This window comes from Pelophylax lessonae (assembly GCF_965119305.1).
Source record: "Pelophylax lessonae genome assembly, chromosome: 3".
In the NCBI taxonomy this organism is placed as follows: domain Eukaryota; kingdom Metazoa; phylum Chordata; class Amphibia; order Anura; family Ranidae; genus Pelophylax; species Pelophylax lessonae.
The window spans coordinates 247,991,505-248,010,990 of NC_138770.1; the positions used below are offsets into that span (position 1 = coordinate 247,991,505).

Here is a 19,486-nt window from a genome sequence, read left to right on the forward strand (position 1 = left end):
AGTGGATGTGTTGGCATCTGCGGATGCTTCCTTTGGCAGCAAAGGTTTGCAGGCTGCTGTTTTATAGGACCTGATCCTTTTTGAGGGTGTATTGTTTTTTTCAGATGAGCTCCAGTTATTTTGGTTGAGCTCCTGTTTACCTGGTTGGCTATAGTTAGCCTTGGGAATTTATTTTTCACTGTTCCCACCCCTAATGTTTAACACTACTTTTGGATGTCCCAATGGCTAAGAAGATCAGGAGCTGTGTCCGTCAATGAACGAAAGAGAAAATGGGATTTTGACTTACTTTAAAATCCATTTCTCTGATGTTCATTGATGGACACAGCATCCACCCCTCTGTAGAGTTGTAATTCTTCTGACACTGCTTGTAACAAAATGCAGTACCTATAGCAGAGGGAGGGCGTATACCCCCAGGGACTAACAATAGGCGTTGTCAGACTTTTTTCTGCCTAGTGTCCTCCTTTTACGGTAAGTCAAAAATCCCATTTTTCTTTTCTGCAATCCATGATTACAGGAAAGAAAATCGCATCATCTATGGTCTGCCTTAGTCTGTTTTTTGCAACTTGCTGTAATCAAAACTATGAAAATCTGTTTCTTTCAAACTCTTCATCCAAACACAAAAAGCAGCCTTAGTTAAATAGCTTTTTTTAAAAATATATATATTCTCGTCTGTTTTGCCTGTAATTTACTTTTAGGAATAGTGTGCCCAGGCTTTTGTGATCAAGTAATGCTTTGCTTTTTTTTCATTCATACAAGTCGGTGTGAATGTATGGTAAACACCTGGCAAATTCAGTGTAAATGCATTACAAATGTATCGAGAACCAAGCTCAAATGCTTTTGTATTCTAGCACTTCATAAACCAGCCATAGGCAACACAGGACAGGCTGTTGCCTTTAAGTTATGGTGATTACTTATATCAGTATGTTCAATGGCAAAATCTACAGGCTTTAATACTGTTGCCTTAAACACTGTGATAATTGGTCAATAGGCTAAATTTGCTGCAATCATACAGTATGTAGCCATTTGTATTGATGATTCCTTGGAGCACTGTAATGAGATCTAAAGGAAACTAAAGCTGCTGTTGTACTAACAGACATTGCTTTGTAGGGTGCTAGTACATTAGGAAATTGCAAATGAAATATTTGCACGACGCATTACTATTGAATCGCTAGTGAATCACAACAAAATAATATGGGCTGTGGTTAAGGTAAACTTTTTTAAATGTCTGTTTTAGGACCCTTTCACACTGCTCTGTAGCAAAATCGTGGTAAAAAAGCATATGCATTTTTACCACGATTTTTCTGTTTTTTATGTGCGTTTTCTTGTGTGTTTCTGGTGCATTTTTTTGGGCTGCTTGCAGCTCTAAAAAAAGGACCTGTGACTAAAACAACGCAAATCGTATTTTTTAATTTGTGCTATAAAACCTATCCAAAGAAGAAAATCAAATTTTCTTGATAAATGTTTGCCTATATGTATTCTGCTACATGTTTTTGGTATATTGATTGGTTTGCACTAAATTTATAGCGTCTACAAACTATGGGATATAGACTGGAATTTTTTTTACTTATTTTTTTTACTAGTAATGGTGGCGATCAGCGACTTATAGCAGGACTGCTATATTGCAGTGGAAATTTGGGCTCTGACTGACACTTTTTACACCTTTTGGGAACCAGTGACACTAATACAGTAATCAGTGCTAAAAATATTCACTGTCATTGTATTAATAACACTGGCTGTGAAGGGGCTAAACATCTAGGGCAGTCAAAGGGTAAGTGTGCGCCTAGCCATGGTTTTGGTGTACACGGTGTGGTGCTTTTACTAAGGCAAGTAAAGGATTTTATTCCCTGCTTTAAATTCCAGACGATTGTTGGGTAGCGGTGATAATCCATTGGCCGGCACCCACTGATTGACAGCTGCTGTGTTAATCACAGCACAGCCTGGTCGCTGGCAGTACCCACACACACCCACTACCCAGAAAAGCCAGATCATGTTCCTAGTAAGTGATCTGACACAGCAGAGCCGCCTTGATGCTGTATTTCTATGTTATACAGTCAGCAAGCAGTTAATTATAAAACATCTATATACCCTTTTCCCAATCGATATACAGCTGTCGCATGACACAGATCTTCCCCAGCCTGTCTGCAGGGAAACATAAGCAGGAGGAGCCCGTAGTCCTCTGCTACTGGTCACATGTTCAAAAATAAACAGCCTTTTGAATAGAGTAAAAATAAATAAATATGAATTGTTTTTTGAAATTGGCATACAAATATGTATTTGAAATCAAATCTTTATTATTTTGTGAAAATAACATGGTGTGGGTGAATTTCTGCTGGTCACAGGATGTTTCATGCCCCTCCAGCCTGTGTCTTAGAATAAGGGGGAGGTGAAACCACCATTAATCTACATGTAATATCCCACCCTATTGTGTTTAGCTGGTTAGTGGGAATTAAGGAGGGAGGGAGGGAGTGGAGTGGGCTATCATTTTACTACTCTGTATAAACTCACATGTGTCACTCTATAGATAGGGGGAAATGCTCAGCACAGAAACTCACTGAAAAATGAGCACGTGCAGAGTTGCTTCCACAGCTGGAAAATCCCTAGCTGAATTGGGGACATGAACAGAAGCTGGAGCTAGCGAGCAGCAGGGTCAACCAAGTTATTTGCAGAATACAGAAAATAAATCCTATAGTGACTGAGTGGGTATGAACAGCATGTAATACAGCATTTATTGATAGTTGTTTTTATGATGTGGGTTTAGTGACACTTTAGGTTAATAAGTTGGTCCAAAGCAGCCTTATTCTGTGTCACCACCCAATTGAGCTCCTAAAAGCCGATTTTCCCCACCTCCAACGTTATATTAACCACTTGACCTCTGAAAGGTTTTACCCCCTTCATGACCAGGGCATTTTTTGCTATTCAGCAGTGTGCTACTTTTAACTGGCAGCTGCTTGGTTATGCAACACTGTATCCAAATTAAGTTTATATAATTGTTTTCACACAAATAGAGCTTTCTTTTGATCACCCCCTGGGTTTTAACTTTACTGCTATATAAACCAAAAAAATTGAGAACATTTTGAAAACACGTGTTATTTTGTTCTATATTTTTCAAACAATCTTTCTTCATAAATGTAGGCCAAAATGTAGTCTGCTACATTTCTTTGGTAAATCTGTGTATATTATTTAGTCTTTATACTGTGTCTAGAGTCTACTAACTATGGTATAAATATTTGAAAATTGATCAGTCCTAATGTACTGACGGACTTGTTTCTTAAAGCCCTAAAATACCAGGATAGTAAAGATAGCGCCTAAAAGACCCCTTTTTGGAAAGTAAACTGTCCAGGGTATTTAGTAGGAGGCATGGTGAGTTGTTGTTTTTTTTTTTTTTGGGGGGAAATTGGTGAAAAAAATGAAAAAACTAAATGAAAGTTGTTCTTCTTCTTTTTTTTATATTTATTTACACATACTGTCACTAGTGCAGTACAGTGTCTTCATAAGAATGATGTGGTGATGATCTAACTGGTAACGGAAAAAAAAAAGTACATTTTTTTTTTTTTTTAATTCAATTTTTTTTTTCACATTTTGTCATCAGAGTAGTTCAGCGTTATACCATACTGTAATACTCTGGGGGGGGTGATCAGGGATCAGCAATTGTTTGAACTGTCACGAATGGCTTCTATTCATGACTCATTGTTCACTATTGTGGTGCTGGGATTGGCCCACAGCTATCACATGGTACAGGGTGCTGGGATTGGCCCATGTATTATGTGATCACTGGTGACCAATCACTGTTCACACAATATTAAACAATGATGTCCTGAGTGGATTCCATTTACGACTCTTGTTTACTACGTGAGTATGGGATCATGTGTTGTGCCATTGATCATATGACTTCCTCAGGGATCAGGACTTCCTGACAAAGTCATGTGATTAATGAGGCAACACATTGGGTGGAGCCTGGTGATGTCACTTCCGGTGTGCATCAAAAGCGTAATTTGGTGAGAAAACCTTTAGGCCCCGTTCACACAGGGGCGATCCGACTTCGGGGGGTGACTTCCGAGGTCGCGGTGCGAGCAGCGCGCCGCGACCTCGGAGCGGCCGCCACGGACTTCATAACATTGAAGTCTATGGCGGTCGCCTCCGGGTCGCCCCAAAGAAGCTCCGGACCCTTTTTCTAAGTCGGAGCGACTTGTGTCGCTCCTATTAGAACGGGTCCGCAGCTTCCCTATGGAAGGCGACCTACGGCGACCTGTCAGGCGACCAGGTCGCCTGACAGGTCGCCTTAGTGTGAACGGGGGCTTACTGTGAGCTATATTGTTTAAAAACAGAATTCTGGCTTATTTTTGTTTCTAATACCACTCAATGCATACAGAGATGGTTATGGCCATGTTAAAGGATCACAATAATTATATCCATGCATCTTGAGTAATACTCCAAGAGAGATCAGCCCCAGGGATGGCCTGGACCGGAAGATTGTAATAGCAAGCATCACCAGTTTGTCTGCTTTGGAGTATTTAAGTACATGTGACCTATATGATCTATATTATATGGGTCCAATGTTTGGTGGAATATCTCTTGGACGCTCTCTTTGGTATTTAGTTTAGCATACTGTAAGAGTGATCACAAGTACAATGGACTTTTGAATACTAATTGTTCACGGACTCACATGAGAGAGTGTGTGTGGTGTCTTAAAAGGAGAAATTTGGACAAACAGCACCGAGGTTGTGATATCAATGTCCAAAATAGTGGTTAGTGAAATATAATTATGTAAATATTCATTTTAATTTTGGATTCTATGTTGTTTATATATAGCATGTGTTTATTTAGTGCATTGAGTGCCGGTTCACACTGGGGCGACCTGTGAGGCGACCTGGTCGCCTCACAGGTCGCCGCAGGTCGCCTCCCATAGGGAAGCTGCGGACCCGTTCTAATAGGAGCGACACAAGTCGCTCCGACCTAGAAAAAGGGTCCGGAGCTTCTTTGGGGCGACCCGGAGGCGACCGCCATAGACTTCAATGTTATGAAGTCCGTGGCGGCCGCTCCGAGGTAGCGGCGCGCTGCTCGCACCGCGACCTTGGAGGTCGCGGTGCGAAGTAGCGTCGCCCCTATGTGAACGGGGACTGAAGGTTAAAGTGAATCACTACAATAATGTTTATGTAGTATAGTTTTCCCATTCATATATTTATCGCAGCTGTATATAGGAGCAACACTGCACATACTGTATAGCTTATTTCGATCACGACTATACCGACAAAGTTTTACACCATTCATCTTGAACATTATATGAACTATTTACGATTTAATATTGTGGGATGTGTTCTCAAGAGAAGATATAATATTGGTATATAATTTAAGTGTTTTGTGTAGCACCTATTATTTGATTTAAGTTCTAATACGCTCATAACCCTATAGCTAAGAGGAAGGTACATGAAAATGTTTTTAGTTTTTCATGAGCACAGTCACGTACATACATCTTACCAGGTATCCACCTAATATAGCAGTTCTATACAGTAAAGTACCATCCAATCATATATATCCTCACATGCCGATCTATCATATAAGCCTAACAACCATGTATAGCTTGTGACATCTTGGCTTCCACCTGCATACATTCGTATATGGCTAATCATGTGCAGTTTTTAGAAATCATTTATGCTTTTTCATCTGTTTGTTTTAGACGCAGACATCGTTCTAGCAGTGAATCATCATACAGTTCAAGGAGAAAGCGCAGTCGCAGCAGGTCAAGAGATGGAGGAAAGTCGCGAAAAGTCCACCGATCAAGGATCTCGAGGTGATTTTTTCTCGTTTTACGGTGATCCGCTATTCATTTTTCCCATAAAGGAATAAATAATTCTGCTAATTAAATAAATATACTGTACAATGTAACAACTAAGTCAGAGTGAATGCCCAATATGTTGCCTGTTTCTCTCTCTTTGGCCTCCATTGAAGTTACTCCAATGGAACTTCTTGTACTGTCAGTGCAAATAAGGCACAGACACTGAACAGAGTTCTCTGTTTCTCTATGCCCAGGTTTATCAAAGTCAACATGAAGGCCTAGACAGTAAGACATTCACTTACAGGTCTGTCATATAAACTAAGCATTTACTTAAAGCAGTTTTATTCTCATAAAATATAAAACAAACCCATCGCATACTAGCTCATTATGAAATACCTTAGAACGAAGCCCCGGCACGGTCGTCTCTTCCTGGTTCGGCGGCTCTGGCCATGTGAGTGGCCGGAGCCGCAATGACGTCACATGCGTGGGAGTTTCACTTTCCGGAAAGGAGCTCTGAAGGTCCGCCGGACCTTCAGAGCGCATGCGCCGCAGGCGTCAGCGGCTGCATGCAAGTTGAATATCTCCTAAACCGTGCAGGTTAAGCAGTTATTAATTGTACCTACAGGTAAGCCTTATCATTGGCTTACCTGTAGGTAAAAGTCAAATAGCAGAGTATGCTACTGCTTTAAAAGTTTTTTTCTCTTTATGAGAGGGTTGTTTGCGTTTTTTAAAAATGCATTGGGCATTGCTTCTCAAAATTTGGTATACCAGGCATGCTTAACGCATCCCTGCCAGTTCAAAACAATCTGCTCAACACTGTCCTTGCTGAAAAAGAATGTAAATGATTTTATTCTATTTAATTTTATTCTAAATAACGTTCCATCTTGTTCACTGGAATTTAGTGCACCTGCCTTGTGAGTAGTGTGAGGGATTAGCTCGGTGGTAGGCGTGGATGACCCCTTGGGGGGTGCGTTTTCCCAGAGAGGTAGCCGACAAGTGCTTGCAAACAAACAGTGTGGTTTATTAAATGGTGTTTTCTTCACCAGGCTGTATGCAGCAAAACATCCAAAATAAAATAAAACAGAAAATAAATCCTTGCCTCTGTGGGCGGCTACCTTCTCACAACTGGAACCTGCCTAAGTGTCTGTCTCCAACCTACCGTCGGGCAGACTTCCTTGTCCTCCAGCGGACACTCAATAGTCCTTTTATAATAGCTTCACAGGGCAACACAGTCCTTTGTTTCTTTCACATCAACAGTTCGTCTTCTCACCTTTGAGACGTATTCACCCTTGGTTACCGTCCCGGGCACACATCACTCCGGGGGGTCTTCTCCCAGGCCCACACATCCTGTCGGGAGGCACACGCTGACTGTCCTCCTGCTCCCAGCCCACATGGCTTCAGGACACAGCTTCTGGAGGCAGCAAACAATAGGAATTTCTCTGAACAAATTATAGAGCCTTAACTCCCTCATTCTGAACAGGTGAAGGCCTTTCAACTTCCTGCTGGCTAGCTCTGTAGCCAACACCCTAAATTAATCAATGGACTTTCTAAATCAGGTAGAAATGTATCTCCTTCCTGTGACTACATTCCCAGATTTAGCTGACTTCCTGTTACATACCCCCCCCTCTTGTTTCAACCCTAGGGTTGGGACACATATTTCCAGGCACGCATGTGTCAGGCACTGCTGACTCACTGATAAGCCTCCTATTATCCTCAAGCTTCCGGATGAAACTGTTTTGTCATCTTCATTGACGGATTTCTCATAAATGCCACACAGTTTGTCTCTCATCTCATATACACATTCTTCAACTGCATTTTTGGCATCATTTTGCTCCTTCTCGTTTCTGTCATCTTCATTGACAGCTTTCTCATAAATGTCAGACAGCTTGTCCCTCATAACCGTCTGTCCAATCCACCATGGAGGACCGTGATCCATAGGCAACTCAATTGGGCTAGTCTTAATGTCTTCAACATTCTTAAGACGCCTCTCTCTGCAATCCATAAATGTTTTCCACAAAACTTTGAGAACCTTTGCTTCACTAAGCTTTGTTCCAAGTAGGGACTCTTGACATCCCTCTGTGACTTGAGTTGCCTCTCCATACAGCTGTACACAATCATTGACTTTTTGTTGTAAAAGGGAATGATCTTCCTTCTTGAGCTTTGCTTGCTCTAAGATGCTGTGCAGAGGATTTTCCAATTGAGACAACAGGCTGTCACACATTTCTTCAAAGTGACCCCTGTTCCTTTTCCCAGAGATATCAATATCATTCAAACATTTCATATTCATAGGCAGATCTGAAGCATTTGCACTCATCAACTTCTTAAACTTTTCGCCCTCCTGAGCGAGTCGCAGTAAAGGCCTACTACTTGATTTGATATTCAGTTTATATTTCTTGCCAAACTCTTCACAGAAGTAGCCAACCAGAACATCATCAACTTTCCTTCCACCAACATAGGGGTCAAAGGCAACAACACAGTTGAACCCAGCGATCTGGGTGGTATCCATTATAGACCTCCTCTCTGCATCAGTGAAGAAGCATGGAACTGCAACACATTCTTTTACAGGTTTCTTCAATGCACTTTCTGCTGAACTATTTGACCGCTCAAGGTCACCTAGTTCTTTTTCTCTATCTGAATTCCACATGGAATGCATCTCAAGATCACGATCAAACTTCTGCCACCCGTCTTTCACCAGTTCCATTTTGGAAACACTCCCTGAAAGGCACTTATTCATTTGCTTCACGTTTTCACCAACAGCCTTAGTTTTCTCCACTAGGTTTTCAGCCTGAACTGAGAAATCACCACATTTCTTACTCAGCTCCTTTGTTTGCTGAAGTTCTAATGATACATTTTCCAATGCTTGAAGTTTTTGAAGGAACGGTTTATTCCAAAGGGGTGATTCAAGCCACATGTCGTCACATTTCTGAGGCTCACTCAGGACAGACCCCAAAACACTGATCCTTTTAAAAACTGCATCAGGCACACTATCCCCTCTTTGGGACAGATCCTCTGTTGCCTGGAATTCCTCTTCCAGTTCCTGCAACGGAATCTTCATCTCTTCTACTTGTTGTTCTAAGGCTCGCTTAGACTTTTCTAGCTCCTGAACGCTTTTCACAACATCATCCTTGGAGCTGACCAATTCTTCCATTTCTGTACGCAGCTGTTTAACACTTTCTAGTTCAGCCTTACACTCTAGAGCTTCCTCCAAAGAGCGAGCCAAGAACAGGGCTTTGCTCTCGTTATCACGCACCTCCGTTTCTGCACGTGCGCGTTCTTCTGCATATTTTGCAGACACAGTCTTCTCTTCACCAAGCATCTGATCAAACTTCTTTTTCACATCTTCAACACACTGTAATGAACCAACGCTTTCTTCCATGCGTTTTTTCATATCCGCTATCTGAGCTTGCAATGTTGCGACTTGCTCTGATAGGTTTTTCTTTGCTTCCGCCTCCTCTTTTAATTGTTCCAGGAAGCCATTTTTCTCATCTTCCATTTGTTTGAGCTTTGTGCTAAAACTCAGCCTTTGACACCTCTCTTCCTGTAAGAGTTCCTGCGTGTCTTGCAGCTGCGATTCCAAGATAGAAAAATCTTCCGCAATTTCTCTAGATTTTCTGTCTGCTTGAGAAAGCTGATTTGTAACATTGTCCAACTCAACCTGCAGTCGGTTTGCCTTCTCTGACAGCTTAGCACACAATCGGTCACCTTCTGACACCTTGACTTGCGATTCCAGAAGCTGTGCCTCTACTTTTTTTCTCTTGTGTTCAGACTCTCCTTTTCCCTGCATAAGAGCTTTCACCTCACTGGCTAGCATCTGGGAATAAGAATGTAATTCTGCCACACAGGCTTCTTTCTCCTTTAACTGCTGCTGGACACGTTGGGCTTCCCCTTTCCAACTTTCACAGTCCGCACGCCATTCATCTACCACATTGCTCAAAGTAGTGAGCTCATACACAGTACTCAGTAATTTAGCCTCTCTTTCACTTTTCTCTTTGTCGCTGAGAGACAATGTCGCTTTCAGAGCAACATTCTGTTCCTGCGACTCCTGCAGGTCTATTTTTGTAGCTCCCAAAGACTGAAGACTTTTTTCCAGCTGATTACGCAACTCCAACATATCAGCCATACTTTGCTTCTGCAAAGTCTGAATTTCACTTTCCTTTTCCATGAGGATGGTATCTTTCTCCATTATAGTCTCTCTGCGTTTTTGCAACTCGACCAAAAGAAGAGCAGTGGATTCTTCCCACTGTGACACATGAGACTTGAGTAGTTCATTCGTTTCCTGCAAGTTTCTATGCTCCATTTTAAGCAATTCCAAGGCTTGTTCCTTTTCTTCCATTTTCCGTTGCAAGGCATCCAACTCAGCCCTGCACACATACTCGGTTTCTTCCAAACCGATGGCCTCCATTGGCTGCTGGCGTCTCTGTTTCCAGCCTGCCATGCTCTCTTGATGAGCCTTTTGTTGAGCTGCAAAGCTCCGCTGAAAATCCGCATTTGCCTGCTGTTGAGCTGCATTTGCTTGCTGTTGAGCTGCATTTGATATAATCAGATGTTTCAACATCTCCTCCATTTTGAGCTTACTTTTCATCTGAGCACACTGCGTCTCCATAGCAGTTTCATCAGTGTTGCTAGGGACAACAACCTTCCTCTTTAGTAGACTCTCTTTAGGCATGGATGGGGCTGGTTCAGACGGCAACATCCCCTCCATCCATAGAATCCGGTCTCTCATTTCATCTATCTTTGCATTTTTCAGGCGTTTGGACCGCCCCATCTTCAATAACTCCACAAACAAATTTTTCACAGTCCAGCAAACAATTTTCAGACCACTGTCTCTTCAACACATGTAGTTTTTCTCTCTCTTGCAGGATCTCTTTTCCTGCACACACAGTTTGTGCAGTCACTTGCACCAGACACAACAAAGTTCATCAAATAATTTTGAGACCGCTGTCTCTTTAAAACACTTTTTTTTTTTTTTTTTTTTTTTTCTGTCAGGATCTTCTCTCCTGCACACATAGATTGTGCAATCTCATGCACCAGACAAAGTTCATCAAACATATGCACTCCATTGCAGGGATCTCTGCTTATGCCCACTGCATACCTCCACCATATGTGAGGGATTAGCTCGGTGGTAGGCGTGGATGACCCCTTGGGGGGTGCGTTTTCCCAGAGAGGTAGCCGACAAGTGCTTGCAAACAAACAGTGTGGTTTATTAAATGGTGTTTTCTTCACCAGGCTGTATGCAGCAAAACATCCAAAATAAAATAAAACAGAAAATAAATCCTTGCCTCTGTGGGCGGCTACCTTCTCACAACTGGAACCTGCCTAAGTGTCTGTCTCCAACCTACCGTCGGGCAGACTTCCTTGTCCTCCAGCGGACACTCAATAGTCCTTTTATAATAGCTTCACAGGGCAACACAGTCCTTTGTTTCTTTCACATCAACAGTTCGTCTTCTCACCTTTGAGACGTATTCACCCTTGGTTACCGTCCCGGGCACACATCACTCCGGGGGGTCTTCTCCCAGGCCCACACATCCTGTCGGGAGGCACACGCTGACTGTCCTCCTGCTCCCAGCCCACATGGCTTCAGGACACAGCTTCTGGAGGCAGCAAACAATAGGAATTTCTCTGAACAAATTATAGAGCCTTAACTCCCTCATTCTGAACAGGTGAAGGCCTTTCAACTTCCTGCTGGCTAGCTCTGTAGCCAACACCCTAAATTAATCAATGGACTTTCTAAATCAGGTAGAAATGTATCTCCTTCCTGTGACTACATTCCCAGATTTAGCTGACTTCCTGTTACAGTAGTCATTTGTCTTGTGGTTTTAATAAAATACTGGGTATTTTATATACTACACCATGAGAGTTCTTTTGTTCTTTCGCATTTGCTATATGGGCTGAATACTGAGCCTTAGGATGGATGTATGGATGATCTGCCAGAAGCGATTTTGAAGTATACTACACAGCCATTACCCGTAGTCTGGGGAAGGGTGATAGGCCTTACCCTAGTGTAGGTCCATTTTGGGAGGTAAGAGGCTGCAGTGACTGGTTGTGGCACTGAGGTGGAGCACTACCGCTTCCATGTTAAATGGATCACTGATGAATAATTTATATGTTTATCATGGAATGAACACTATGAAGCACATTTTGATTCCAGTTATTCTATGGATTTCATATGTTGATGAACTTTTCACTGATGATTTTTGTTTTTTTACATTTATTATAGTGATACATATTGTTGTGCTGCACTTTTTTGTTATTTTACGGAGAATGTTTGCAGAATGCCAGATTCTCTGCTTTTTAAATATACCCCAAAGCATGTATAAAGTAAGAACCCCTTTTCCCTTTTTCTTATTTTTGGATATTCTAGGGAATTGTTATGACCCCGTCAGTTTTTTTTGTGTGTTTGTGTCCTGTTGGGAAGATTTCTCTTCACTTAATATCGAAGAGAACCAGCAGTAAGAGAGCTCTACAGAGGGGATATGCCCTTTTAGTAGTCATCAGAACAGATATACCCATTGGAAGAATTCCTCTCACCTTCTGTTCATGTGACGGTTCAAAGATTTTAGGTTTCTCCTCACTTTCTGTAGCAGAGACAATGCTTACCAGGATCAGCAGTAAGGGTAAATCTTTCCAACACAGACAGCAATAAAAACCTGACAGTTAATTTATTCCTTCCACATTCCATTTGAAATTTAAAAAAAAAAAAGTCTTTATTGCTGCACCTTGTGCAGTGTAGAGATACGGTCACTAGGACCTTTTTGCTTTTCCTTCGAGTGTATATTGTCTTATTTCATATCTCAATTCTGAAATCAAGATCCTAGCAAAAGTTATTGTCATGCTAATCAGTGGGTATAATAGTCATCTGGTTGCTAGTGACCAATCTGGCTTCATCCTGAGTAGATCTACCAGAGTGATTATTAGATGCCGCTTTCACAATTTGCAATATCCACACTCTGTTTCTGGCACTAGAGCTAATGTCTCTTTAGACTTGAGAAAGACATTCGATAGTGTGGACTGGCCCTACTTTACCATTTTGCACCTGTTTGGGTTTGGCCTACATATCCTCAAATTCAAAAATCACATTCAATAATTTTTCAATGATCTGGTGGCCAGAATTAGAATATCACTGATGTTTTTCCCAATTTGCACGGGCACCCGACAAGGGTGTCCCTTATTGCCTATTTTGTTTAACCCTTCTCTATCTTAACACAGATGTCTTCACTATGAATGGACTTTGTGTTAACTGCATAGAAAAGCATATATCTTTATATGCAGATGATACCTTCATTTTTCTAGCTGATCCCAACAAATTACTCATTCCTTTAACCAGTTTGTGGATTTTTAGCATGCATGTAAACTGGTATAGATTTGTTAATTTTCCTTTCGATCCTGAAGCTGTAAATCGTATCTATCCAACTTTGCAACTACAAGTTACCAAAACATTTAAATATTTAGGCATTATAATTCAGGAGAATTTGAAGAATAACATGACTCCAGTTATAATTTCTCTCACTAAAAAAACAATGTCCTCCACAATTAACTTGATAGGCAGAGCCAATCTAATTAAAATTAATATTTTTTTTATCAAGTATATACTTTTGATTGCTCCCACTCCTATGATAGTAAGCCTATTCACTCAGTAATGCACTTATTTTCTGTGGAATCACCAAAACCCTCACATTGCTCTATCCACTCTACAATTCCCCTTACATCAAACCATTTTAGCTTTTCCTAACTTTCATCTCTAGTACCTGGTCTCCCAGCTGGTATATGTGAAAGACTGTTTTAACTAGTGTTTTTCTTTCCTGACTACTCTGGAGAGAATACTCTTGCAATCTCAACCATGTAAACTGATATCCTCCTTTTATTCTGCTCTGTTTTGAGGCTAAAACAAGTAAATTTGAAAGTACTTAACAAACATAGGTGGTACTCCTGCCATTGTTGGAGGAAAAAAATTTGGCAGAAGTTTCAGGAAACAAACCTATATATTACAACCCTTATCTTTGCTAAAGACAGAGTGATACAGCTCAAATTGTTTCACCAGACTTGTTATATGCCAATAAAATGACATACTTTTTGTCTGCTCACACATCAGACCTACTTCAGAGTCTGTCAAGAGGAAGTCCACTTCTTCCATACAGTATACAAAGTAGGGATGAACGGATATAGTGTTTTCAGGGCCGATACCGATTTTCCGGCCACCCTTTAGGTCGATAGCCGATATTAGTTACATACATAGTTACATAATAGTTGAGGTTGAATAAAGACAATAGTCCATCCAGTTCAACCTGTGTAGGTGTGTGTGGCCGTAATCATCTCTCATACCCCTGAATGTTCTGATCATTGAGATGTACGTCTAATAGTCTTTTGAAAGTAACCATACTTCCCGCAGAAACCACCTCTTGTGGTAGAGAATTCTACAATCATGTAGCGCTAACAGTAAAGAACCCCCTGCATTGCCTGAGGTTAAAACGCTTCTCCTCTAATCGCATTGTATGTCCTCGAGTTCTCATGCAATCCTTTCGACTGAATAGCTTTTTTTCTATGCTTAGATCACCATTGAGGTATTTATAAATTGCTATCATGTCCCCTCTCAGGCGTCTCTTCTGCAGGGAGAATAAATCAAGCGATTGCAGACACTCTTCATAATTAAGGTCCTCCAATCCCCTAATTAGTTTAGTTGCCCTTCTCTGGACTCTCTCCAACTCCAACACATCCCTCCTGAGGACTGGCAACCAGAACTGGACAGAATACTCCAGATCCAGATTAGGTGGCGATATTCGGCACATTTAAAGTTTAACCAGATTCTTGTAATAACAGCGAGTGGCTGCTTAGTCGCATCGGTTGTTGTTACAAGAAAGCCGACCGTCCGCTCTAAAAAACAGTACCGGGGTGATGTCTGTAGCTGCAGGCATCACTCGGGTAAAACCACTTGAATCAAATTAGGCCATATCGGTAAGTTTGTGCCTGATACCGGTACTTCAAAAAAAGTTTATTATAAGAAGACCCCCCCCACCCTTCAACAATATCTATGTGAATACATCTGGTTAATTCTGCTCATCCCCTCTTTAGTATGACAATGAAAAACAAGGGTTATTCTATTATTTTTTATAAAATTTTGGGTATGTTGGTGTCTTTTTCTCACACCATAGCCGACTCAGCCCAAAGAATATGTAAAACATACATAAAAAAAATGTAAATATTGGTTTTCCCTTTTTTTTTTTTTATAAGTGATCACATAATCTCTGTTCTTAGCTGTAGCCAGATCCCACCAGGAAGCCAACACTGCACTTTGCTAATCACAGGCAGTGAGACATTTCCCAATCCGCAGCTGCACAGATTGGGAAATGTCTCATTGCCTGGGATTAGTGGAGTGCAGTGACAGCTTTCTGGTGGGATCGGCACGTGGGAACTTGAACAAGCCCGAGTCCATCTCTACTCCTCACCGAGTTCCTTATGCAGCTAAGAACAGAGATTATGTGATCACTTATAAAAAAGGAGACATATGGGCACATTGAACTTCCAGTGAACAGCAGTGCTTGCAGAATTCTGATCATTAGAGCAGAGCACACTGAGTTTCCACTCAAAGAGAATTGTGCTTTCCTGCTTAGTGTGGTTAGTTTTCATTAGAAAAACAGGGTGACTGGCAGAAACACCAGGGATTTTACACAAAGGAAGCAATAAAAAGAGAACAGTATACTTTCTCTATCGTCCATTGACAGATGCAGCTCTTATGCTTCTTATACCATTGGGTTATGCTGCCCCTTGCAGGAGTAGTATCCTGCTGCGATAATACCTATCATCATGTTTGTTATAAAATGAATGTACTGTCATACTAAGGTATTAAATGTTAAAAATGCATGAATAAGAACATACAATATATTCATACTGCTCAGTTCCTGCTAATTTATGACTTCTAATGATGATTGGTGATTTATGTATATTTCATGCCAAATGGCAACTGTTTTATTCTTCATTCTGCTACCATTTATGGAAAACCATCACAAAATATGTTACACTAAACCAGAGGTAACCAATCAGGGATGGGTATTTGATATACAAGCTGGTAGATATCATTAGTTTGCAAAAAACGTCCTTGGAAATGCAGTGATTGTGCTATGTAAAAGTGAGCACTTCAAACAGTTATGAATATTTAAATTGCTTTATCTATCTACATGATGTCCTTGTGTGTGCCCAAGCAAAAGTTTTTTGAACTTTGTGTTTTACTGTGTACCTGTGAGATCTTAACAAATGGTAAACTGGAAGCAAGGCTGCAGCAGGCACCTCCAGGAACCTTCCCGAATGTTCAGTTTATTTTTAGAATGTCTTAGGACACTCAAAATCTGGGATATTCACCTGGGATATTCTATCATTCTACTTTATACCAGAGCCTGGATAGTCATATTCTGGTCTTCCCCCCTCATACTGTGCCAGCCTTACCCTCTGGTCACTAAGAAGGATGGGTTGGTACTGTGATTATAAGTAATATTTTAGGATGCCCGACGTTTGCTATAAATAAAACACTGCATTAAAAAGGATTTGTTTGCAAAATGGCTACATATCTTTACTTAACTGAAACAAAACTTATTGTATATCATGTTCCTTGTCCCTGGTGCATGTGAACACATCTAGTTATGGTCTGTATCCCTCCCTGCTCCTCAGTGGCAGAGTAGGTCTTAAAAAAAAAAAAATTGGTTACCAAAACACATTTAATTTCCTTGCTTTTCTTCACCAGTGCTATCAGTAACCAAAATGAAGTGAGCAAGAGACACAATTGCATTTTTATGAACACGTGGGGTACCAGGATCATTATGTAGCAGCTGGTAATTTAAATTCCAGTATTTTTTATTGAAGTTTAACTGCTTCCATACCGGGCCAATTCTAGCATTCCTCTCCTGCATGTAAAAGTCATCATTTTGTTTGCTAGAAAATTTCTTGGAGCCCCCAAACATTATATATATATATATATATATATATATATATATATATATATATATATATATATATATTTTTAGCAGAGACCCTAGGGAATAAAATGGTGGTTTTTGCAATTTTTTTATGCCGCACTGTAGGGCATGACCGGCCCTCTTTACAACAAGATCTGGGATCTAGAAGTCCCCACATCTCTCCTCTATCCTGGAAAACCTGGGATCAAATAATAATAAAAAAAAAAAAAAATGTTTTTACAGCCAAAAAACGGCAGTGTTTACATCTGCCGGCACCGGAAGTGACATCATAATATCGCACCCGACCTCCGAAGATCATAGAGATTTAGATAGTCATTATTTAGATATCTCCACTTCAAGTCCAGGACGTCCAGCAGTATGGAAGTGGTTAAAGAGGTTGTACATAAGTAAAAAATATACAGGAAACATAACAAACAAAAATATACCAAACAGAAATGAAAAGATCTGCTCTAGTATTACATGTAGAATATATATATATATATATATATATATATATATATATATATAGTATCTCACAAAAGTAAGTACACCCTCACATTTTTGTAAATATTTTATATCTTTTAATGTGACAACACTGAAGAAATTACACTTTACTACAATGTAAAGCAGTGAGTGTACAGCTTGTATAACAGTGTAAATTTGCTGTTCCCTCAAAATAACTCAACACACAGCCATTATTGTCTAAACACACAGCCATTATCTATGTCTAAACCCCTGGCAACAAAAGTGAGTACATCCCTACATGAAAATGTCCAAATTAGGCCCAATTAGCAATTTTCCCTCCCCGGTGTCATGTGACTCCTTAGTGTTACAAGATCTCAGGTGTGAATGATGAGCAGGTGTGTTAAATTTGGTGTTATTGCTTTCACTCTCTCATACTGGTCACTGGAAGTACAACATGGCACCTCATGGCAAAGAACTCTGGGGATCTGAAAAAAAGCATTGTTGCTCTTCTTGCCTGAAACTGAGCTGCAGCTTGGTGGTCAGACCATACGCCACACACTGCATCAAATTGGTCTGCATGGCTGTCATCCCAGAAGGAAGCCTATTCTAAAGATGATGCACAAGAAAGCCCACAAACAGCTTGCTGAAGACAAGCAGACTAAGGACATGGATTACTGGAACCATGTCCTGTGGTCTGATGGGACCAAGATAAACTTATTTGGTTCAGATGGTGTCAAGCGTGTGGGGCGGCAACCAGGGGAGGAGTACAAAGACAAGTGTGTCTTGCTTACCATCAAGCATGGTGGTGGGAGTGATAATGACCCCAAACACACCTCCAAGACCACTACCTTGCTAAAGAAGCTGTGGATAAAGGTGATGGACTGGCCAAGCTTGTCTCCAGACCTAAACCCTATTGCACATCCGTAGGGCATCGTCAAACAGGAGGCGGAGGAGCGCAAGATCTCTAACATCCACCAGCTCTGTGATGTCATCATGGAGGAGTGAAAGAGGAATCCAGTGGCAACCTGTGAAGCCCTGGTGAACTCCATGCCCAAGAGGGTTAAGGCAGTACTGGAAAATAATGGTGGCCACACATAATATTGACACTTTGGGCCTAATTTGGACATTTTTACTTAGGTGTGTACTCACTTTTGTTGCCAGCGGTTTAGACATTAATGGCTGTGTTGAGTTATTTTGAGGGGGACAGCAAATTTACACTGTTATACAAGCTGTACTCACTACTTTACATTGTAGCCAAGTGTCATTTCTTCAGTGTTGTTACATGAAAAGATACAATAAAGTATTTACCAAAATGTGGGGGGTGTACTCGCTTTTGTGTGTGTGTATGCATGTATGTGTGTATATATATATATATATGTTATAATTGAGGGCACAGTGCTTTCAGTGAGCTAACATGCTCGATGGAAGCATTAAGACAAGGAGTTTTACAAAACGCATATATATATAAACATCTGGACTGTAAGTTTAACAGGGAAATGCAAGAACCAGCCAGTATCTGGTACCAGTCAAAGGATCAAGTTAGTCAGTAGAGCAGCTATGGCTGTATCAATGTGTAACAGTAAGGGCTATAGGTAAGACTGACAAGCTTATAGCTGGACTCCGGACAAAAGTTTTTTTTTTTTCCTGTGCAGTGGGTCTGTACCTGCACTGCATGGGTTAACTGCTTGTTTTATCCTGGGCGAGAGGACATCGGAGATATACTTACCTCATCCACCGATCCTCCCTGCACAAGACCGGTCTGGCACCCCGTGCTCCAGCAGTCTTGAAAATGGACGGCTCCTAACTTCAGCACGTCCATAGACAGGAGCAGTACACCCCTGGACCGTGGTGGAGCGCTGTTTTTCAGAGCATTGGTGGATCAGGCGAGTATAAACTCTGTGCTCACCCCTAGAAAAAAAACGAGCATTTGACTCATGCAGTATGGTCACAGCCCCACTGCATGGGGAGAAAAAAATGCCTGGAGTGGAGCTTTGAGGCACAATTTCAGTAATCAATCCTTGTATAGCAGGGGAGAGATTCAAGGTTGCCAGCAGGAATTAAATTTAGACAAGTCATTTTTTTTCAAAGCAAATAGGTGTTCAGGTGAACAATTGTGGTTCAGATCTCTAGACAGATTGGGTACGTCCATAGATCTGCAAAGTCTTGTGAGGTTAAGTTTGGCAGAATGGAAAATATGTATGATGAGTGTTTTGACTGATTTCAGGACAGTGTTTAGGTTACTATGAAGAAGTGCCATTTCAACAGAGGGGGCTATGGGTATCAGAGTAAATTCCAAGATTTATTTAGA

At 41.0% G+C, this 19,486-nt stretch overlaps 1 protein-coding gene across 2 annotated transcripts in view; it reads left to right on the forward strand.

Moving 5' to 3' along the window:
* Positions 1 to 19,486, forward strand: part of RSRC1 (arginine and serine rich coiled-coil 1) — a 654,629-nt gene that overhangs the window by 31,783 nt on the left and 603,360 nt on the right. For both annotated transcript variants that reach the window (XM_082251164.1, XM_082251163.1), the window contains exon 3: positions 5,675 to 5,788. In XM_082251164.1, coding sequence (XP_082107290.1) covers positions 5,675 to 5,788 — 114 coding nt within the window. The remainder of the gene's footprint in view (positions 1 to 5,674; positions 5,789 to 19,486) is intronic.